At 40.6% G+C, this 20,737-nt stretch overlaps 1 protein-coding gene across 1 annotated transcript in view; it reads left to right on the top strand.

Annotated features, from left to right (window-relative positions):
* PGGT1B (protein geranylgeranyltransferase type I subunit beta) overlaps positions 1 to 20,737 on the top strand; it is a 61,452-nt gene that overhangs the window by 33,047 nt on the left and 7,668 nt on the right. The window contains exons 6-7 of the mRNA XM_053701565.1: positions 6,545 to 6,590; positions 14,475 to 14,659. Coding sequence (XP_053557540.1) covers positions 6,545 to 6,590; positions 14,475 to 14,659 — 231 coding nt within the window. The remainder of the gene's footprint in view (positions 1 to 6,544; positions 6,591 to 14,474; positions 14,660 to 20,737) is intronic.

Here is a 20,737-nt window from a genome sequence, read left to right as displayed (position 1 = left end):
CTTTACAAGACATGGCGGCAGTCATGGATAATACCCTGTCAGCGGTATTAGCCAGACTACCTGAATTTAGAGGTAAGCGAGATAGCTCTGGAGTTAGACGAAATGCAGAGCATACTGACGCTTTAAGATCCATGTCTGATACTGCCTCACAATATGCTGAAGCTGAAGAAGGAGAACTTCAGTCTGTGGGTGATGTTTCTGACTCAGGCAGAGTACCTGATTCTGATGTTTCTACATTTAAATTTAAGCTTGAACACCTCCGTGTGTTACTAAAGGAGGTTTTAGCTGCTCTGAATGACTGTGACACAATTGCAGTGCCAGAGAAATTGTGTAGACTGGATAAATACTTTGCAGTGCCGGTGTGTACTGATGTTTTTCCAATACCTAAAAGGTTTACAGAAATTATTAATAAGGAATGGGATAGACCAGGTGTGCCGTTCTCTCCACCTCCAATTTTTAGAAAAATGTTTCGTATAGACGCCACCACACGGGACTTATGGCAGACAGTCCCTAAGGTGGAGGGAGCAGTTTCTACTTTAGCAAAGCGGACTACTATCCCTGTCGAGGACAGTTGTGCTTTTTCAGATCCAATGGACAAAAAATTAGAAGGTTACCTTAAGAAAATATTTTTATATCCTTCAGCCCCTTGCATGCATTGCCCCTGTCACTGCTGCTGTGGCGTTCTGGTTTGAGTCTCTAGAAGAGGCCTTACAGGTAGCGACTCCATTGGATGACATACTTGGCAAACTTAGGGCACTTAAGCTAGCCAATTCTTTTGTTTCTGATGCCATTGTTCATTTGACTAAACTAACGGCTAAGAATTCTGGTTTTGCTATACAGGCGCGCAGAGCGCTATGGCTTAAATCATGGTCAGCTGACGTGACTTCCAAATCTAAGCTGCTTAACATTCCCTTCAAGGGGCAGACCTTATTCGGGCCTGGTTTGAAGGAGATCATTGCTGATATCACTGGAGGAAAAGGTCATGCCCTTCCTCAGGACAGGTCCAAATCCAGGGCCAAACAGTCTAATTTTCGTGCCTTTCGAAACTTCAAGGCAGGTGCGGCATCAACCTCCTCTAGTGCAAGACAAGAGGGAACTGTTGCTCAATCCAAACCGGTCTGGAAGCCAAACCAGACCTGGAACAAAGGTAAGCAGGCTAAAAAAACTGCTGCTGCCTCCAAGACAGCATGAAGGAACGGCCCCCTATCCGGTAACGGATCTAGTGGGGGGCAGACTTTCACTCTTCGCCCAGGCGTGGGCAAGAGATGTTCAGGATCCCTGGGCGTTGGAAATTATATCCCAGGGATATCTTCTGGACTTCAAAGCTTCTCCCCCAAAAGGGAGATTTCAACTTTCACAATTATCTGCAAACCAGATAAAGAGAGAGGCATTCTCTTACACTGTGTGCGAGACCTCCTAGTTATGGGAGTGATCCATCCAGTTCCAAAAGAGGAACAAGGACAGGGTTTTTACTCAAATCTGTTTGTGGTTCCCAAAAAAGAGGGAACATTCAGACCAATTTTGGATCTAAAGATCTTAAACAAATTCCTCAGGGTTCCATCATTCAAGATGGAAACTATCCGTACCATCCTGCCTATGATCCAGGAGGGTCAATATATGACCGATACACAAAGATTCCGATACACAAAGATCATCATCGGTTTCTCAGGTTTGCCTTTCTAGACAGGCATTACCAGTTTGTAGCTCTTCCCTTTGGGTTAGCTACAGCCCCAAGAATTTTTACAAAGGTTCTAGGGTCGCTTCTAGCGGTCCTAAGGCCGCGGGACATAGCAGTAGCACCTTATTTAGACGACATCCTGATACAGGCGTCAAATTTCCAAATTGCCAAGTCTCATACGGACGTAGTACTGGGATTTCTGAGGTCGCATGGGTGGAAAGTGAACGAGGAAAAGAGTTCTCTATCCCCACTCACAAGAGTTTCCTTTCTAGGGACTCTGATAGATTCTGTAGAAATGAAAATTTACCTGACGGAGTCCAGGTTATCAAAGCTTCTAAATTCCTGCCGTGTTCTTCATTCCATTCCGCACCCTTCAGTGGTTCAGTGTATGGAAGTAATCGGCTTAATGGTAGCGGCAATGGACATAGTGCCGTTTGCACGCTTACATCTCAGACCGCTGCAACTATGCATGCTCAGTCAGTGGAACGGGGATTACACAGATTTGTCCCCTCAACTGAATCTGGACCAAGAGACCAGGGATTCTCTCCTCTGGTGGCTATCTCGGGTCCATCTGTCCAAAGGTATGACCTTTCGCAGGCCAGATTGGACGATTGTAACAACAGATGCCAGCCTTCTAGGTTGGGGTGCAGTCTGGAACTCCCTGAAGGCTCAGGGATTGTGGACTCAGGAGGAGTCTCTCCTTCCAATAAATATTCTGGAACTAAGAGCGATATTCAAGGCTCTTCAGGCTTGGCCTCAGTTAGCAACTCTGAGGTACATCAGATTTCAGTCGGACAACATCACGACTGTGGCTTACATCAACCATCAAGGGGGAACAAGAAGTTCCCAAGCGATGTTAGAAGTCTCAAAGATAATTCGTTGGGCGGAGTTTCACTCCTGCCATCTATCAGCTATCCATATCCCAGGTGTAGAGAACTGGGAGGCGGATTTTCTAAGTCTACAGACTTTTCATCCGGGGGAGTGGGAACTCCATCCGGAGGTGTTTGCACAAGTGATTCATCGCTGGGGCAAACCAGAACTGGATCTCATGGCATCTCGACAGAATGCCAAGCTTCCTTGTTACGGATCCAGGTCCAGGGACCCCAGGGCGACGCTGATAGATGCTCTAGCAGCGCCCTGGTCTTTCAACCTGGCTTATGTGTTTCCACCGTTTCCTCTGCTCCCTCGACTGATTGCCAAGATCAAGCAGGAGAGAGCATCGGTGATTTTGATAGCGCCTGCGTGGCCATGCAGGACCTGGTATGCAGACCTAGTGGACATGTCATCCTTTCCACCATGGACTCTGCCTCTGAGACAGGACCTTCTACTTCAGGGTCCTTTCCTCCATCCAAATCTAATTTCTCTGAGACTGACTGCATGGAGATTGAACGCTTGATTTTATCAAAGCGTGGCTTCTCCGAGTCAGTCATTGATACCTTAATACAGGCACGAAAGCCTGTCACCAGGAAAATTTATCATAAAATATGGCGTAAATATCTTTATTGGTGTGAATCCAAGGGCTACTCATGGAGTAAGGTCAGGATTCCTAGGATATTATCCTTTCTCCAAGAAGGCTTGGAAAAAGGTTAGTCAGCTAGTTCCTTAAAGGGACAGATTTCTGCTCTGTCTATTCTTTTGCACAAGCGTCTGGCAGATGTTCCAGACGTTCAGGCATTTTGTCAGGCTTTAGTCAGAATCAAGCCTGTGTTTAAACCAGTTGCTCCACCATGGAGCTTAAATTTGGTTCTTAAGGTTCTTCAAGGAGTCCCGTTTGAACCTCTTCATTCCATTGATATAAAACTTTTATCTTGGAAAGTCCTTTTTTTGGTAGCTATTTCCTCGGCTTGTAGAGTCTCTGAGTTATCTGCCTTACAATGTGCTTCTCCTTATCTAATTTTTCATTCTGATAAGGTAGTCCTGCGTATCAAAGCTGGGTTTTTACCTAAGGTGGTATCTAACAAGAATATCAATCAAGAGATTGTTGTTCCATCCTTGTGTCCTAATCCTTCTTCGAAGAAGGAACGTCTATTACACAATTTGGACGTGGTTCGTGCTTTAAAGTTTTACTTACAAGCTACTAAGGATTTTCGACAAACATCTGCTTTGTTTGTTGTTTACTCTGGTCAGAGGACAGGTCAAAAGGCTTCGGCAACCTCTCTTTCTTTTTGGCTATGAAGCATAATACGCTTAGCCTATGAGACTGCTGGACAGCAGCCCCCTGAAAGGATTACAGCTCATTCTACTAGAGCTGTGGCTTCCACCTGGGCCTTTAAAAATGAGGCCTCTGTTGAACAGATTTGCAAGGCGGCGACTTGGTCTTCGCTTCATACTTTTTCAAAATTTTACAAATTTGATACTTTTGCTTCTTCGGAGGCTATTTTTGGGAGAGGTTTTACAGGCAGTGGTACCTTCCATTTAAGTTCCTGCCTTGTCCCTCCCTTCATCCGTGTACTTTAGCTTTGGTATTGGTATCCCATAAGTAATGGATGATCCGTGGACTGGATACACCTTACTAGAGAAAACACAATTTATGCTTACCTGATAAATTTATTTCTCTAGTGGTGTATCCAGTCCACGGCCCGCCCTGTCATTTTAAGGCAGGTTATTTTTAAATTTAAACTACAGTCACCACTGCACCCTATGGTTTCTCCTTTCTCTGCTTGTTTTCGGTCGAATGACTGGATATGGTAGGAAGGGGAGGAGCTATATAACAGCTTTGCTGTGGGTCCTCTTGCAACTTCCTGTTGGGAATGAGAATATCCCATAAGTAATCGATGATCCGTGGTCTGGATACACCACTAGAGAAATAAATTTATCAGGTAAGCATATATTGTGTTTTCCTATATCATATCTCTTATAACTACATGGAAATTATTATGACCCTGCAGTGCCTAAGATGTTGTAAAATACTGTACATTATTTGCAAACCTATCAGCATGTAGATTTTTTGGATGTGCTGTGTTCAAAGGAATTAAATATTTGCCCCTCCACCAAGACTGAAAGATCTTTGAATCCAAGTCATAAAGCTATATATTTTTTTCAAGTGTGTGTGCACGTGCAATAAGCTGGCCTTGGGGTAAACTGCATAGTAGACATTAAATGTGTTGTAAAATAAAGAAATTATAGGTGGCATGGAGAGTGAAAAATAATGAATGTGCAAAATATAGTTTTTCTCCCCATGAGTTCATCTACCTTTGTCTAATAGCTGCCCTCACACTGATCATTTATTTTTGCACAGTGCTTGAGATTTTCTGTTCATTTCAACTTGACTTTGCAACCAGGAACACTCTATGAAAGTTTTTAGGGCAAGACAGTATGGCATCTGATTTGGCTGTGCTGCCGTATTCATTTCACAGATTTAAAGGGACATTCCAGTCAAAATTGAAATGCACAGATATGAATTACATCTTTGGATAGAAACATTTACAGTACACATATGTTGGCAAAATGCTTCTAGTAAAAGTTATCACTGTTTGTGTTAGCATTTTTCTCTGTACATGCATGTGAAGCATAGCTAGATATTCTTATTGCACCAGCATTTTAAATACTGCAGTTGCTCAGAGAGCCAGTGGGTCTTGCCTCGTCAATAATTGTGCAAATTGAATATACAGATGATATAGCAATACAGATGATACAAGCATCTTAGGCTCTCTGGACAAGTGCTGTGTTTAAAATGCTGTTGCACGGAGCATACTTAAAGGGACATCGGACACAAATTGTTTGTTTTATGTTTCCGATGGAGAATAGAAATTTTAAAAAGTTTCCAATTTACTTCTTTTATAAAAAATTTCTTCATTTTCATGTTATTCTTTGCTGAAGAGATACCTAGGTAGGTAGCGTGCACATGCCTAAAGGTCTACATCACAGGAAATTGTGCTGTCGTCTAGTGTTCTTGCTAATGATAACATTGTTGCAAAACTGCTGCCATATATTGCTGTAGACGTACATATTCCTGAACTTACCTTCCTGCTTTTCAACAAAGCATGACTAGAGAACAAAGAAAATGTGGCTACAGTTTGCTGTACAAATCGTTAAATACATTATCTAAATAAGTTATATTATTTTTTGGGTTGACTGTCCCTTTAATAGAAGTAAATGGGAAAGTTGTTTAAAAACTGTATGTTGTATCTGAATAATGAAAGAAAAATTTGGGTTTTATGTCCCTTTAAGTACAATCTTGAAACAGGAATAGCTTTTATTAGAAGCGTTTTTGCTAAAATATGTATATTGCAAAAATGCTTCTTTTCAAAATGGAAATGCTCCGGTGTGCATCTGAATTTAGACTGGAACGTCCCTTTTTTTTTTTTCCTCTGGAATGAGCTGACAACACAACTCTAAGGAAGCAAAAATATAAAAACATAAAACCTGATTCTGGAGGGGACGTTTAAACAATTGCAGGAAAATGTTTACTTTCCCTTTAAAACAAACACCTTTTTTAATAATTCATAATTGTTTAATTGCTGGGTATATTATGTCAATTAAAGGGACAGTAAAGTCAAAATTAAACTTTCATGGTTGAGATAGAGAATGTTATTTGTCAAAACATTTACAATGTACTTCTATTATCTCATTTGTTTTTGTTCTGTTAATATTCTTTGTTGAAAAGCATACCAAGGTAGGCTCTAGAGCAGCTATTCACTACTGTGAGCTAGCTGCTGATTGGTAGCTGTACATGTATGCCTCTTGTCATTTGCTCACTCAATGTGTTCAGCTTGCTCCCAGTAATATAAAAAGAGAATGAAAAAACTTTAATAGAAGTAACTTGAAAAATGGTTTACATTTTATGCTCTATATGAACCATGAAAGAGAGAATTTGTGTTTCATGTCGCTTCACAGACTTAAACATTTTTATATTTACATTTTTAGTCTTATGAAAATGCGTTGGGTCAAGGAGCTGGACTAGAAGCCCATGGTAAGAATATATCGTTTGTAATCCTTCTTACTGATGTGTTCAGTTATTAAACTCTGCTGAGTTGTGTATATACAATACTTGTATACCACGTGCTGTCTCTGAATAAAAAAGCCCATGTACCTAAATGTTTAGCTAAGATTACTTTCAGCCCATGTACCTACATGTATTTTTGGCACTTAAATATACAATATGAGAAAATACATATGAAAATAAATATTATTTAAAGGGACAGAAAAGTCAAAATGTAAACTTTCATGCAGTTTAAAAAAATGTACAAATTTAATTCTATTATTTTCATCATTCTCTTGCTATCCTCTGTTGAAGAGCAAACCTAGGTAGGTTCATAGCAATTCAGAAGCATGCATACATCTCAAGAACTCTATAACAGTATTGTTGCCAACATTGCTGCCATAGAGTGCTTTAACAAAGGATACCAAAAGGAAGATCATATTTGATATTGAAGTAATTAGAGGGTTTTTTTATTTTTTTATTGCACAGTTTATCTAAACCATGAAAGTTCAATTTTGACTTTACTTTACCTTTAGGGAGAAACTGATTAACCTTGCATACATTTTCAAGACTTTGTTGCAGTGAAATCTGTAATATGCAAATTAATTATTTGTGTTTCCCAGTTGTACAACATTTCAATGTCTATATAGTAAAGGTGGATTTTATGTGTAGATAATTGTATTTTCCCTATAGAACCGTTAAAACTGCAGCACGCTTGATCCTTCTTTGAGTGAATTATTACTTTTATTCAAAGCATAAAAAACACAAAGTAAGAAACTGGTCAAATTTCAGATTTGCTGGTTATGACTCCCAGTCCGTTATATTCACCAATAAGAAGTTAAAGGGACAGTAAAGTCCAAATTAAACTTTTATGATTCAGATAGAGCATGTAATTTAAACAACTGTCCAATTTACTTTTATCATCAAATGTGCTTTGTTCTCTTGGTATTCTTAGTTGAAAGCTAAACCTAGGTAGGCTCATTTGCTAATTTCTAAGCCCTTAAAGTGAAGGTCCATTTTGATGAATTAGTGCCCGGTTTTTAATAAACCTATTAAAAACAAGGGCACTTTAATTCATCAAAATTGACATTTCACTGTTTTCTTCAAAAACTTACCTTTTAATCCTGGCAGCCACTCCAGCACTTCCTCCGCCCATCGCAAGCCGTCTTCACGGGTCCAAAATGACGAATCCGGCTTCCTCCAATCACAGCGTTGCATCAGGCCAAGATTCCCCCAGGGGGTGAAGCTGTGATTGGAGGAAGCCTAATTCGTCATTTCTGACGTCTGCAGAGGCTTCCGGCGGCCGGGGGAATCGCTGGAGCAGCATTCAGGATTAAAAGGTAAGTTTTTGAAGAAAACAGTGAAATGTCAATTTTGATGTATGAAAGTGAACGTAAACTTTGATGAATGAAAGCCCCTTTTTTAAAAATACTATTAAAAACAGGGGCACTTTAAGAAGCTCCATTTACCATGGAGGAAATTAAACAGGCTATCAAAGATATGACAACTGGCAAAAGCCCGGGACCAGATGGCTTCGGAGCCAAATATTATAAAGTTTCAGGGACATATTAGCCCCAGAAATGTTAAATCTCTTCAATGCACTTTCAGACTCCCCGTTGCTGCCTCGATCGATGTTAGAGGCTCACATCACTGTGATCCCCAAGCCGGGCAAACCAGACTCCAGACCAGAGAATTATAGACCTATATCGTTGCTCAACCTGGACGTTAAAATATTAGCCAGAACAATAGCCAACCGTCTCAACAAATATCTCCCTCAGTCTCCCCGGATCAGGTGGGTTTTGTCCCAAGACGAGAGGCGAGGGATAACACCCTCAAGGTCCTCCAGATGATCACATATGCTCATAATAATAAGGTACCACTAGCCCTGGTTTCAACAGATGCTGAGAAAGCATTTGACCGGGTTAGCTGGTCATTTATCTACCAAACTCTAATTAAATTCGGTTTTGGTCCTAAGCTTGTGAACAGGATAATGTCTCTGTACTCATCCCCTAATGCTAGAGTAAGGGTAAATGGCACTCTCTCTGATGCCTTCACGATTGGAAACGGGACCAGACAAGGGTGTCCCTTGTCCCCTCTACTATTCGTTCTCACGATCGAAATCCTGGCAATTAAGATCCGAACAAACACTGAGATCAGGGGAATCAAGGTGGAAGGCTCCGAGCATAAGCTCGCCATGTACGCCGATGATGTTCTTCTTTTAATTTCAGACCCGGAACACTCTTTAGGGGTGGCGGTGGAAGAGTTCTCTGCATATGGGAGGGTGTCAAATTTCCTATTGAACCCCCTGAAATCTGAAATTATGAATATCACAGTCCCCCCGAACGAGTTTAGAGCCATAGAGGACGAATGTCCATTAAAAGTCGCTCACGGTAAACTCAAATACCTGGGCATACTTCTAGTACCTACACTAAAGGAGATAGTAGATTTGAACTATAAATCTGTCAGAGACGAAATAATCAGGGATCTATCGAACTGGAGAAATAAAACTATCTCCTGGCTGGGCCGCACTGGAGTGGTTAAAATGAACGTGCTCCCGCGAGTGCTTTATATTATGCAGACTATTCCCTCGGCTGCAGCATCCCACATTGTCCACCAAATCCAATCAGCGATAGAATCGTATGTATGGAGAGACACGAAGCCGAGAATCAATAGGAGAACAATGTTTCTCCCCCGCAACGGTGGTGGTTTGGGAATTCCAGACCTACGTATTTACCAGAGAGCCATATCACTTCAAAGACTGGTTGAGTGGTGCCAGAACTCTCCCCATAAAGCCTGGATCCAGGTGGATAATGCAATCCTGAAGAGAGGTAACGTGGGGGCCCTGACTTGGATCTCCCCTCCCCATAGACCACAAGTGGCCAAGCTCTACCCTCTGGTGGATGAGGTCCTGATGGACTGGGATAGACTGCTCAAAAAAGCCTCTTATATATCCACCCCGAGTTCACCGGTTTCCCCTATCAGTGAAAACCCTGATTTAGGATTTATCACTAGTACACATCAATCGGACAGGATCTGTAGCCTTGCTGATTCAGCAATATATAACATCCTCTGTCAAGATAAACTGAAGACACAGGAGGAGCTTGCGGAATGGGATCCTGAAGTTTTCACTTCATGGTTCAGAGTTGCACAGATTCGACACTTCTTTGACACACACAAAGAGAAACCTGATTTAACAAGACATAGAACCTCCTTTGAAAACCTATGCACAGCAACAATACACCCATCCCATTTGATCTCGCAATTATATAAATTACTGTTGATGGGAGATGAACAACCCCTCCCAACATACACACAAGCATGGCAAGATGACCTGGGTCTAGAAATAGATCGCAGGGAGTGGAATAAGATTTTCGATAGGACTAGAAGGGCCTCTGTCTCGGCTAGGGTCCAGGAAACACAATATAAACTGCTCAGTAGGTGGTACTTAACTCCCCAAAGATTGAAACACATTTACCCACAATCTGGTGGGGGATGCTGGAGAGGATGTGGGGGCGAGGGGGCCCTCCTGCACATATGGTGGACTTGTCCACTGATACAACCCTACTGGAATGGCATTATGGCTGAAATTAGCAGGGTACTGGAGGTCATCGTCCCTCCCAATCCTAGTTATTTATTGTACCATCAATTACCAAAGATTGTGAGCGAGGATAAGTACCTGCTCCTCTTGTTGATGCTTAACGGAGTGAAAGGGTTAATCCCATTATACTGGAAAAAACAGACCATACCCACTATTCAAGAATGGAAAAACAAAGTAACTGACCTTCTGAGATTAGAGGTGTACCACTACCTTAAAACCGGGAAACTGTGCACACATGAGCTGATGCTGCTCACTTGGGAAGGGCGAAGACCATGATTTATTCCTAAAGTATATATAACACACTGATACACCCATAATGCTCGTCCCCTCTCCCTTCCTCCCCCCCCCCCCCCCCCCTTTTTTTTTTTTTTTTTTTTTTGTCTCTCATACCCCCCCCCCTTTTTGCCATTCCGCCTTCTTCGTCCTTCTAACCCTTCCGCCTCTCCTCTGAACCCCCTTTCCTTTCCCTTTTCCGAATTCCCCACTGTTCATTACCCTGACAGTTCCTTTTCAACAGGGAATTTGCACACCTAGGGAAGATAATAACCCACGGCTAGATGTATTAATTAAGCCGTGCAAATTCACTTTTTACTTTGAAATGTTCCCGAGGTTCAAAAAATTTAAAAATATGATAACTCGTCTTTAGGTTCTTTTTGTATAATCTGAATAAAGAATTTTGTAAGAATAGCTTCTACCACAAATCAGAACAAGATTTATGTCTAAGTAAATCAATCCGATAGTCTCCTCGAGACATCTGATGTAATACAATATACTGATTGAGCAAAATTTGTCAATGTATGCGGAAGGTCTTCATCAAGATGTACACCCATATGTAACCAGTTATATTGTATGATGCACTGTACCTCATTTATTTGTGTATTATTTGTCACATTTCGCTAATAAAGCTTGTTTGAAAACTAAAAAAAAAACAAAAAAAAAAAAACAGGGGCACTTTCATTCATCAAAGTTTACAAAGCAGCCGTTTAGATTAAAAACTTACCTTTTTTTCTTTTCACAGCCAGAGCAGCTTCCCCCTCCTGGAAATCCTCTCTTCACACATCAGCAATGACTAATCCGACTTCCTCCAACGGCTTTTCCCCCCCAGGGTAGTCATTGCCTGAGGCCATGCTGTGATTGGAGAAAGCCGGATTAGTCATTGGTCATTGCTGATGTGTGAAAAGAGGATTTCCAGGAGGGGGAAGCTGCTCTGGCTGTGAAAAGGAAAAAAAGGTAAGTTTTTAATCAAAACGGCTGCTTTGTAAACTTTGATGAATGAAAGTGCATTTTTAAAAAACGGGCTTTCATTCATCAAAGTTTACCTTCACTTTAAAGTGCCCTTGTTTTTAATCGGTTTATTAAAAACCAGGCACTAATTCATCAAAATGGACCTTCACTTTAAAGGGCTCCTCTTATCTGAATGAATTTGACAGTTTTTCGCAGCTAGAGGACGTTAGTTCATGTCTGCCATATAAAAAGCATTGTGCTCGCACCCTTGGAGTTATTTAAGAGACAGCACTAATTGCATACAATGTAAGTCTGTAAAAAGATCTGAGATAAAGAGGGAGTCTGCAGAAGCTTAGATACAAGGTAATCACAGAGGTAAAAAGTATAATAAAGGGCTCTTCCTTTGATGTTTTCTGGTTTCACTGTTCAAGGTTAACCCCTGATTATAACCTGTTATAGTAGCACAGGTCTAAAAGTGGCCTAGATTGTTATATAAAAGAGGGGGGAAAAAACAAAAAACTTAGAGGACTGTAACTATTTAAGTACATCTCAAAGCATCAGACGTTAAGTGAAATCCTGAAATTACAATTGTACTTGGTATATTTTTATTTTTGTAAATGTATATTTTGTCCTCAATAAAAATAATAATAAAAAAAAAAAAAAAAAAAAAAAAAAAAAAAAAAAGTATAATAAAGGGACACTGAACCCAAATTTTTTCTTTTGTGATTCGGATAGAGCATGCAATTTTAAGCAACTTTTTAATTTACTCCTATTATCAAATTTTCTTCATTCTCTTGGTATCTTTATTTGAAAAGCAAAAATGTAAGTTTAGATGCTGGCCCATTTTTGGTGAACAACCTGGGTTGTTCTTGCTGATTGGTGGATAAATTCACCCACCAATAAACAAGTGCTGTCCAGGGCTCCTTAGCTTAGATGCCTTTTTCAAATAAAGATAGAAAGAGAACGAAGAAAATTGATAAAAGGAGTAAATTGGAAAGTTGCTTAAAATGGCATGCTCTATCTGACGCACAAAAGAAAAAAATTGGGTTCAGTGTCCCTTTAATATAACATTGTTGGTTATGCAAAACTGGGGAATGATAACTAAAGGGATTATCTATCTTTTAAAACAATAACATTTTTGGTGTTTACTGTCCCTTTAAAGCAAAAATTTCACTTGTATTAGATCTTGCTTGTGGGGGAGGGTGTTCCTGGTTATACTTGTAATAGTTTTACTGTTATGCTATGTGCTGAGACACTGCTGTATTAAATTGTTTTATTATTCATAGTTTCTTCTTGAATTAGTGCATTCCATTACGTGGATTATGTTTATTTTATCTTGAGCTAATCTAGAAGAATAATTGATTACATAAAGGGACATTAAACGTTCAGATTGCAATATAAAATGTTTAATTATGTCTAGTAAACAAAGTTTGCAATATACTTTCAATATTTTATGTTGTCCCCTTTTCCACTTCTCAAGAACATGCCCATTCAGATGAGCTGAACTTGCAGGAAGGGCAGACCTCCTTTTGAAATCTCGCTCTATACACAAAGGCCTGTACTTAGGTACTAAAATGTTAATTTCCAATTGTTTTCTCTTTCTCCCCCACCACCAGCTGCCCTTTGTTGATATTTTTAGATTCAGCGTTTTTTAACTGGCAAAGCAGCTATTTCACATGACAAAATAAATGTAAAGGAGCTATTGTATTGTAAACGCTTTAATAAATTCCATCAGGCAAAATATTAATTTACAGTACATTGTCCCTATATGAAAATTGTTGAATTTCCAATTCCCCTGAGTTTCTTTAAAGTAATGGATGCTGCCATGTTGAAACCTTATCTAATCTCTTCTGCCGAGGACAATTAAAGACAAAGTGTGCGAGCAATGGTTGTCTGAAGGCTGCGTGCAGTATAGCAATGTTTAACACCTTGTAATCACAAGACATTTATGTTGTCTTTCTTATAGAATTACATCAGCTAAGTCTAATTCCACAAAGCCATTATTTGTAGACCCATTATCTGTCCCTAATTGTCTTTAGCAGAAAAGATTAGATAAGATTAGATTAGATTCTTATTCTCAGGCTAATCTTCACATACATTGTTTTATATAGCATTTATTTACTGTTTAATGTCCCTTTAATTCCTTGTGTGACTACATGTTTTCATCTGTTTTCTTTTTCTATTAATGCACTGAAGATGTCATATGAGAATGTGCTGATTTAATTTGTTTGCCAAATAGCTTTTATAAATCTTTTCTTCCCAAAGTTGGACATAATTGGCATTCTCTGCAAAAAGGAATGAGAGTTATACTAAATATTTCCCACAGGAATATACTGTTTTACTGCAAACTGGAAGGCACTGTTGATAAAACAGATATGCTGGATCTCAAAATTAAATCAGCCAGTCTCAAATTTTAAACTTGGCCCCTCTAAGTGTGCTTGCAGGCACGCACAAACACACAGGGTTTTATATTTCTCTCTTCAATTTTGCTTCATAATTGTGTTAAAAAAAATGTCAATTAAGCAGTTAAAATAAATATCTAATAAGTGCCAAGAATTGCTGTAGTCGTTGGTTTCTTTAATTTAAAGTTATTGAAAAGTTTACCTATTTACTGCCTAGTATATAAAATTATTATTAAAAACAGGGGCACTTTCATTGATTACTTTTTTTTTTATGACGCCTCATTGATAAAATTATGGTAAACATTGCCCCATTCCTCCACCCGCATCTCATACTTTATTTTGCTGTTCGAAGACGAATCCGGCTTCATCCAATCATTGTGTGCCCCACGAGCTGGACACCAAGTGGGGCACGCAACGATTGGATGAAGCTGGATTCTTCATCGATCAGCAAAATTAAAGTATGAGATGTGGGCAGAGGAACAGTACGATGTTTACAATCAATAAATGGTAATTATTTTACAAATGAAGCATCTTAAAAAATGTTAATCAATGAAAGTGCCCCTGTTTTTAAAAAATGTATATACTAGGCAGTAAATAGGTCAACTTTGCAATCACTTTAAAGAAAACTTGCTCATGATTTCTTCTAAACAGGTGGTTCAACTTTTTGTGGTGTTGCATCACTTTGTCTAATGGGAAAGCTTGAAGATGTCTTCTCGGAAAAGGAGCTGAGCAGAATTAGAAGATGGTGCATAATGAGGCAGCAGAATGGCTTCCATGGCCGTCCTAACAAACCTGTTGATACTTGCTACTCCTTTTGGGTGGGAGCAACTTTAACGGTAAATGCAAGTGCTATATATTAAATGGCAAAAAGATGTATATTAAGGCAGGTGTTTAACTTTGGAATTTCTACACTTTTTTTTAACATTTGATCGGAAACTTAAACGCCCACATCAAAGAATATATTGTATTATATTAAATTCTGTGATGGAGATTGAAGTGATGGTAAATCAGAGCGTTTAAAAAAATTCACTAAAAATAAAGTGGAGGTTAAGTAATCAAATATGTAAAAAAAGGGTGCTAAACTCACACTTTCTGTGCCGTTGCATAGCGCAAAACTCAACACATTAGTCTTCCACCAATGAGGGGACACTTGCACCTCTAAACCAATAGCCGTGCATACATACAGAACACAGTTGACACATATGGCTATTGGTTTAGAGGTGCAAATGTCACCTCACTGAAGGAGACCCATGTGACGTGGGCGGCTATAGCCGCTAAGTTTAGCCTTGTGCAACGGCACTGATAGGTTGAGTTTAGCACAATTTTTTTTTACATATTTGATCATTTAACCTCCACTTCATTTTTAGTGATAGTAAATCCGAGCGTTTGTTATATGCTTGGATTTACCATCACTATATTTTCTGAACTTCCATTTTGTTTTAAAGTTTTGTTTTTTTAATTGGTAACTTGAACTCTAGCTTTTCTATGGTGTGTCTGTAGTCTGGCACCCAGTCAACGACCAGGGTGCTTAGTCAGGATTAAATTTCAATAGTAAAACATATAGACTGCTCTCACTGGATTTGTGAAAAAAAATAGATTTATTTTGTTAGTGACGTTTCGGGATGCACAGACCCCTAAGCGCTACATGAATCAGCTGCACGAGGCACGAAACATGTTTGCAGACAGGTGTCTCTGTACACACTGAGTTACTTTTTAACTCTTATTTTTGTACTACGATGTCTTTTTATCTTGGATCATATTAAAATTTATACACTTTTTAAGAGCAGGTGTCTTTGGACTGTTTTTACGCTATTCCTTAATTCTTTTGGGGATATATATATATATATATATATATATATATATATATATATATATATATATATATATATATATATATATATATACATACATACATACATACATACATACATACATACATACATACATACATACATACATACATACATACATACATACATACATACATACATACATACATACATACATACATACATACGGGACTGCAATATATATATAAATTAGTAATGATGAAAAAAGCCTCCAATGCCGTAAAATAAAAAGTCCAATCTTTAATGGTCACATTAAAAAATAGAGCAGAAATTTAGTAACAAGCGTCTGAGAGAGGATTCCCCCTTCACATTCCTTCCGTGGATTCCGTGAGTGCCCGTACAAGCTGTCTCCAGTTTGAGTTTAATTGCTTGTGTTTAGCCCACATTGAGACATTGATTGCCGAGCTACCGCATCCTGAAGTTTGTTTGCTGGGAACTTGTTTTCCTTTTGCTCCCATTTTCTAAGCCTATATATAAAACGAGAAAAAAGACGAGGAACCGGAGAAAACTGAGATGCCAGGTGGTTTATTCAAACTGAAGGTGAGTAGCACTAACACAGGTGTGCAGGGGGTGCTGGATCTGACGCGTTTCGCGCATGCTCTCATGCGCTTCATCAGAGATCTACAGGTGTCCGCCTGTAGTGAGATTAAGTACTAGGTAATAGCCAATGGTGTCAAAGTTTAACAATGCTGATCACATGAGTGCAGTTTGGAAAATATAAACAGTGTAGAAAAGGCATACAGATGTGCGTGCTAATTTCAAAACAAAAACAGATGAATCTAACATGCGACCAGTAAGGAAAAATTAACAGGAAGTGAAAAAAGTTTGTTGTTGATTAATACTCTAGATCATCAACAATATTTCTCTTGTAAGATATATCGAGTCCACGGATTCATCCTTTACTTGTGGGATATTCTCCTTCCCAACAGGAAGTGGCAAAGAGAGCACACAGCAGAGCTGTCCATATAGCTCCCCCTCTAGCTCCACCCCCCAGTCATTCTCTTTGCCGGCTCTAAGCAATCGGAAGTGTAAAGTGAATGTGGTGTTAGAAATGTAGTTTTTATTTTCTACAAGCAAAAGTTTATTTTAAATGGTGCCGGTGTGTACTATTTACTCTCTCTCTAGCAGAAAGGAGATGAAGATTTCTGCAGGGAGGAAGATGGATTTTAGCATGTTGTAACTAAAATCCACTGCTGTTCCCACAAAGGACTGAGAAGTACAAGAAAACTTCAGTTGGGGGGAACGGTTTGCAGGTTAGGCTGCAAAAAAAGGTATGTTCAGTCATTTATTTCTAGACAAGACTGTGATAACGCTAGAAAGGACTGATAATATCCCCATGTGGGAAGGGTAAGCTATATTCAGAATGTAAAGTATGGAATTTTAAGCTTACATAACAGGGCTAGTTTATGCTGGTTGACACTACTTTATGGCAAACGGTTTTTATTGAAAATTTCGTTTGTTTGAGACACTTTGAGGGTTACTTTGGGTTTTTTTCAGGGGTTGTTACCCACATGGCTATTATTCATACACTTGGGAGTGTTTCTTTAGGCCTCACAAGCACCGTAGTGAGGTGGGAGGGGCCTAATTTTGCGCCTCAGATGCGCAGTTATAATTAACTAGAAGTTCAGGCTGCTTCACATGGAGGGTCCGGCTGCAGTTTGAGGGCCTATAAGAAGTTTTGTCCCCACAAATCTGGTTCCTAAGGGCAGGTAGGGCAACAGCAGAGCTGTGGCAGGGTGCTGAAAGTATTTTAACCGTTTTTTTGGCTTACTGTCGATCCGGTTTTGGCATTAAGGGGTTAATTGTTTTTATTGCTAGTGGTGCAATCTTACTAATGCTTTAGGTACATACTGTAAAAATTAAGAAAAGTTTGCTGCATTTTTTCACTGTTTTGCAAAATTGTCTGTCTGCCTTTTTTATCTCTTAAAGGCACAGTAACGTTTTTTTCAAAGTGTGTTTTTACTTGATTAAAGTGATTTCCAAGCCTGCCTGTTTTAATACTAGTCTGTTAAACATGTCTGACACCAAGGAAAATCCTTGTTCAATGTGTTTAGAAGCCATGGTGAAACCCCCCTCAGAATGTGTCCCACTTGTACTGATATGTCTATACACTTTAAAGAACATATTGTTGCACTTAAAAATGTGGCCCAAGATGATTCTCAGACAGAAGGTAACGAGGTTAGTCCGTCAACCTCTCCCCAAGTGTCACAACCCGTTACGCCCGCTCAAGCGACGCCTAGCACCTCTAGTGCGTCTAACTCTTTTACCTTGCAAGACTTGGCGGCAGTTATGAATAATACTCTCTCAGTGTTTTTATCTAAACTGCCCGTGTTACCTGCAAAGCATGATAGCTCTGTTTTAAGAACAGATTCTGACGCTTTAGTAGCCGTATCCGATATACCCTCAACGCTCTGAAGTGGGGGCGAGGGATGTGCTGTCTGAGGGAGAAATTTCCGATTCAGGAAAGGTTCATCAGACGGATTCAGATACGTTGGCTTTTAAATTTAAACTAGAACACCTCCGCTTATTGCTCAGGGAGGTATTAGTTACTCTGGATGACTGCGACCCTATGGTGGTTCCAGAGAAATTGTGTAAAATGGACAAGTACCTTGAAGTTCCTGTTTACACTGATGTGTTCCGGTCCCTAAGAGGATTGCGGATATTGTTACTAGGGAGTGGGATAGACCAGGTATTCCCTTTGTTCCCCCTCCTGTTTTTAAGAAAATGTTCCCCATATCTGACCCCATGCGGGACTCGTGGCAGACGGTCCCTAAGGTGGAGGGGGCTATTTCTTCACTTGCTAAACGCACAACCATACCAATTGAAGACAGTTGTGCTTTTAAAGACCCTATGGATAAAAAATTAGAGGGTTTACTTAAGAAATTTTTTGTTAAACAAGGTTTTCTTCTCCAACCTATTGCGTGCATTGTTCCTGTAACTACTGCAGCTGCTTTGTGGTTCGAGGCGCTGGAAGATGCGCTCCAGACGGAGACCTCATATGAGGACATTATGGACAGAATTAAGGCTCTTAAGCTGGCTAATTCTTTTATCACAGATGCCGCTTTCCAACTAGCTAAGTTAGCGGCAAAGAATTCAGGTTTCGCCATTTTAGCGCGCAGGGCGTTATGGCTAAAGTCCTGGTCGGCCGATGTGTCGTCAAATTCCAAACTCTTGAACATCCCTTTCAAAGGAAAGACCCTCTTCGGGCCTGAATTGAAAGAGATTATTTCAGAAATCACTGGGGGAAAAGGCCATGCTCTCCCTCAGGACAAGTCCTTTAAGATAAAGAACAAACAAAATAATTTTCGTTCCTTTCGGAATTTCAGGAGCGGTCTCGCTTCATCCTCCCCTGCTACAAAGCAAGAGGGTAACGCTTTGCAACCCAGGTCAGCCTGGAAACCTTACCAGGGCTGGAACAAGGGTAAACAGGCCAAGAAGCCTGCAGCTGCCTCCAAGACAGCATGATGGGGTAGCCCCAGATCCGGGACCGGATCTAGTAGGGGGCAGACTCTCTCTCTTCGCTCAGGCCTGGGCAAGAGACATACACGATCCTTAGAGATTGTATCCCAGGGATATCTTCTAGAATTCAAGGACTCCCCTCCAAGGGGAAGGTTCCACATTTCTCGTCTGTCTACAGACATGACAAAGAAAGAGGCGTTCTTACGCTGTGTAGAAGACCTACATACAATGGGAGTGATCCACCCAGTTCCAATTGCGGAACAAGGGCTGGGTTTTTACTCAAACCTGTTTGTGGTTCCCAAGAAAGAAGGAACTTTCAGACGAATCCTGGATCTCAAAATTCTAAACAAATTCCTCAGAGTCCCATCATTCAAGATGGAGACCATTCGGACAATCTTACCAATGATCCAGGAGGGTCAATATATGACTACCGTGGATCTAAAGGATGCGTATCTACACATTCCTATTCACAAAGATCATCACCAGTTTCTCAGGTTCGCCTTTCTGGACAAGCATTACCAGTTTGTGACTCTTCCTTTCGGGTTGGCCACTGCTCCCAGAATTTTCACAAAGGTGCTAGGGTCCCTTCTGGCGGTTCTAAGACCGCGGGGCATAGCAGTGGCGCCTTATCTAGACGACATCTTAATTCAGGCGTCGACTTTCCAAAGAGCCAAGTCTCACACGGAAATTGTATTGGCCTTTCTGAGGTCTCACGGGTGGAAGGTGAACATCAAAAAGAGTTCTCTCTCCCCCCTCACAAGAGTTTCCTTCCTAGGAACCTTAATAGACTCGGTGGAAATTAAAATATTTCTGACGGAGGTCAGAAAGTTAGAACTCTTAACTACTTGCCAAGCTCTTCATTCCATTCCTCAGCCATCTGTAGCTCAGTGCATGGAGACAATCGGACTAATGGTAGCGGCAATGGACATAGTCCCTTTTGCACGGATACACCTCAGGCCACTGCAACTATGCATGCTCAAACAGTGGAATGGGGATTATGCAGATTTGTCTCCTCAAATACAGTTGGACCAGGGGACCAGAGATTCTCTTCTCTGGTGGTTGTTCCCCTGTCTCAGGGAATGTGTTTCCGCAGACCAGAGTGGATCATCGTAACGACCAACGCCAGTCTGTTGGGCTGGGGTGCAGTCTGGGACTCCCTGAAAGCTCAGGGCTTATGGTCTCGGGAAGAAGCTCTTCTCCCGATAAACATTCTGGAACTGAGGGCGATATTGAACGCTCTTCAGGCATGGCCTCAGCTAGCTGCGGCCAAATTAATCAGATTTCAGTCGGACAACATCACGACTGTAGCTTACGTCAATCATAAAGGGGGAACAAGGAGTTCCCTAGCAATGATGGAGGTAACCAAAATAATCAGGTGGGCGGAGGATCACTCTTGCCATCTCTCAGCAATTCACATCCCAGGAGTAGACAACTGGGAGGCGGATTTTCTAAGTCGTCAGACTTTTCACCCGGGGGAGTCGGAACTCCACCCGGAGGTATTTGCCCAACTGACTCGGCTATGGGGCACTCCAGAATTGGATCTGATGGCGTCCCGTCAGAACACCAAGCTTCCTCTTTACGGGTCCAGATCCCGGGATCGCCAGG

This window comes from Bombina bombina, chromosome 2 (assembly GCF_027579735.1).
Source record: "Bombina bombina isolate aBomBom1 chromosome 2, aBomBom1.pri, whole genome shotgun sequence".
Lineage (NCBI taxonomy): Eukaryota > Metazoa > Chordata > Amphibia > Anura > Bombinatoridae > Bombina > Bombina bombina.
The sequence above is the reverse complement of the archived record's forward strand: the minus strand, read 5'-3'. Positions and strand labels throughout refer to the sequence as shown.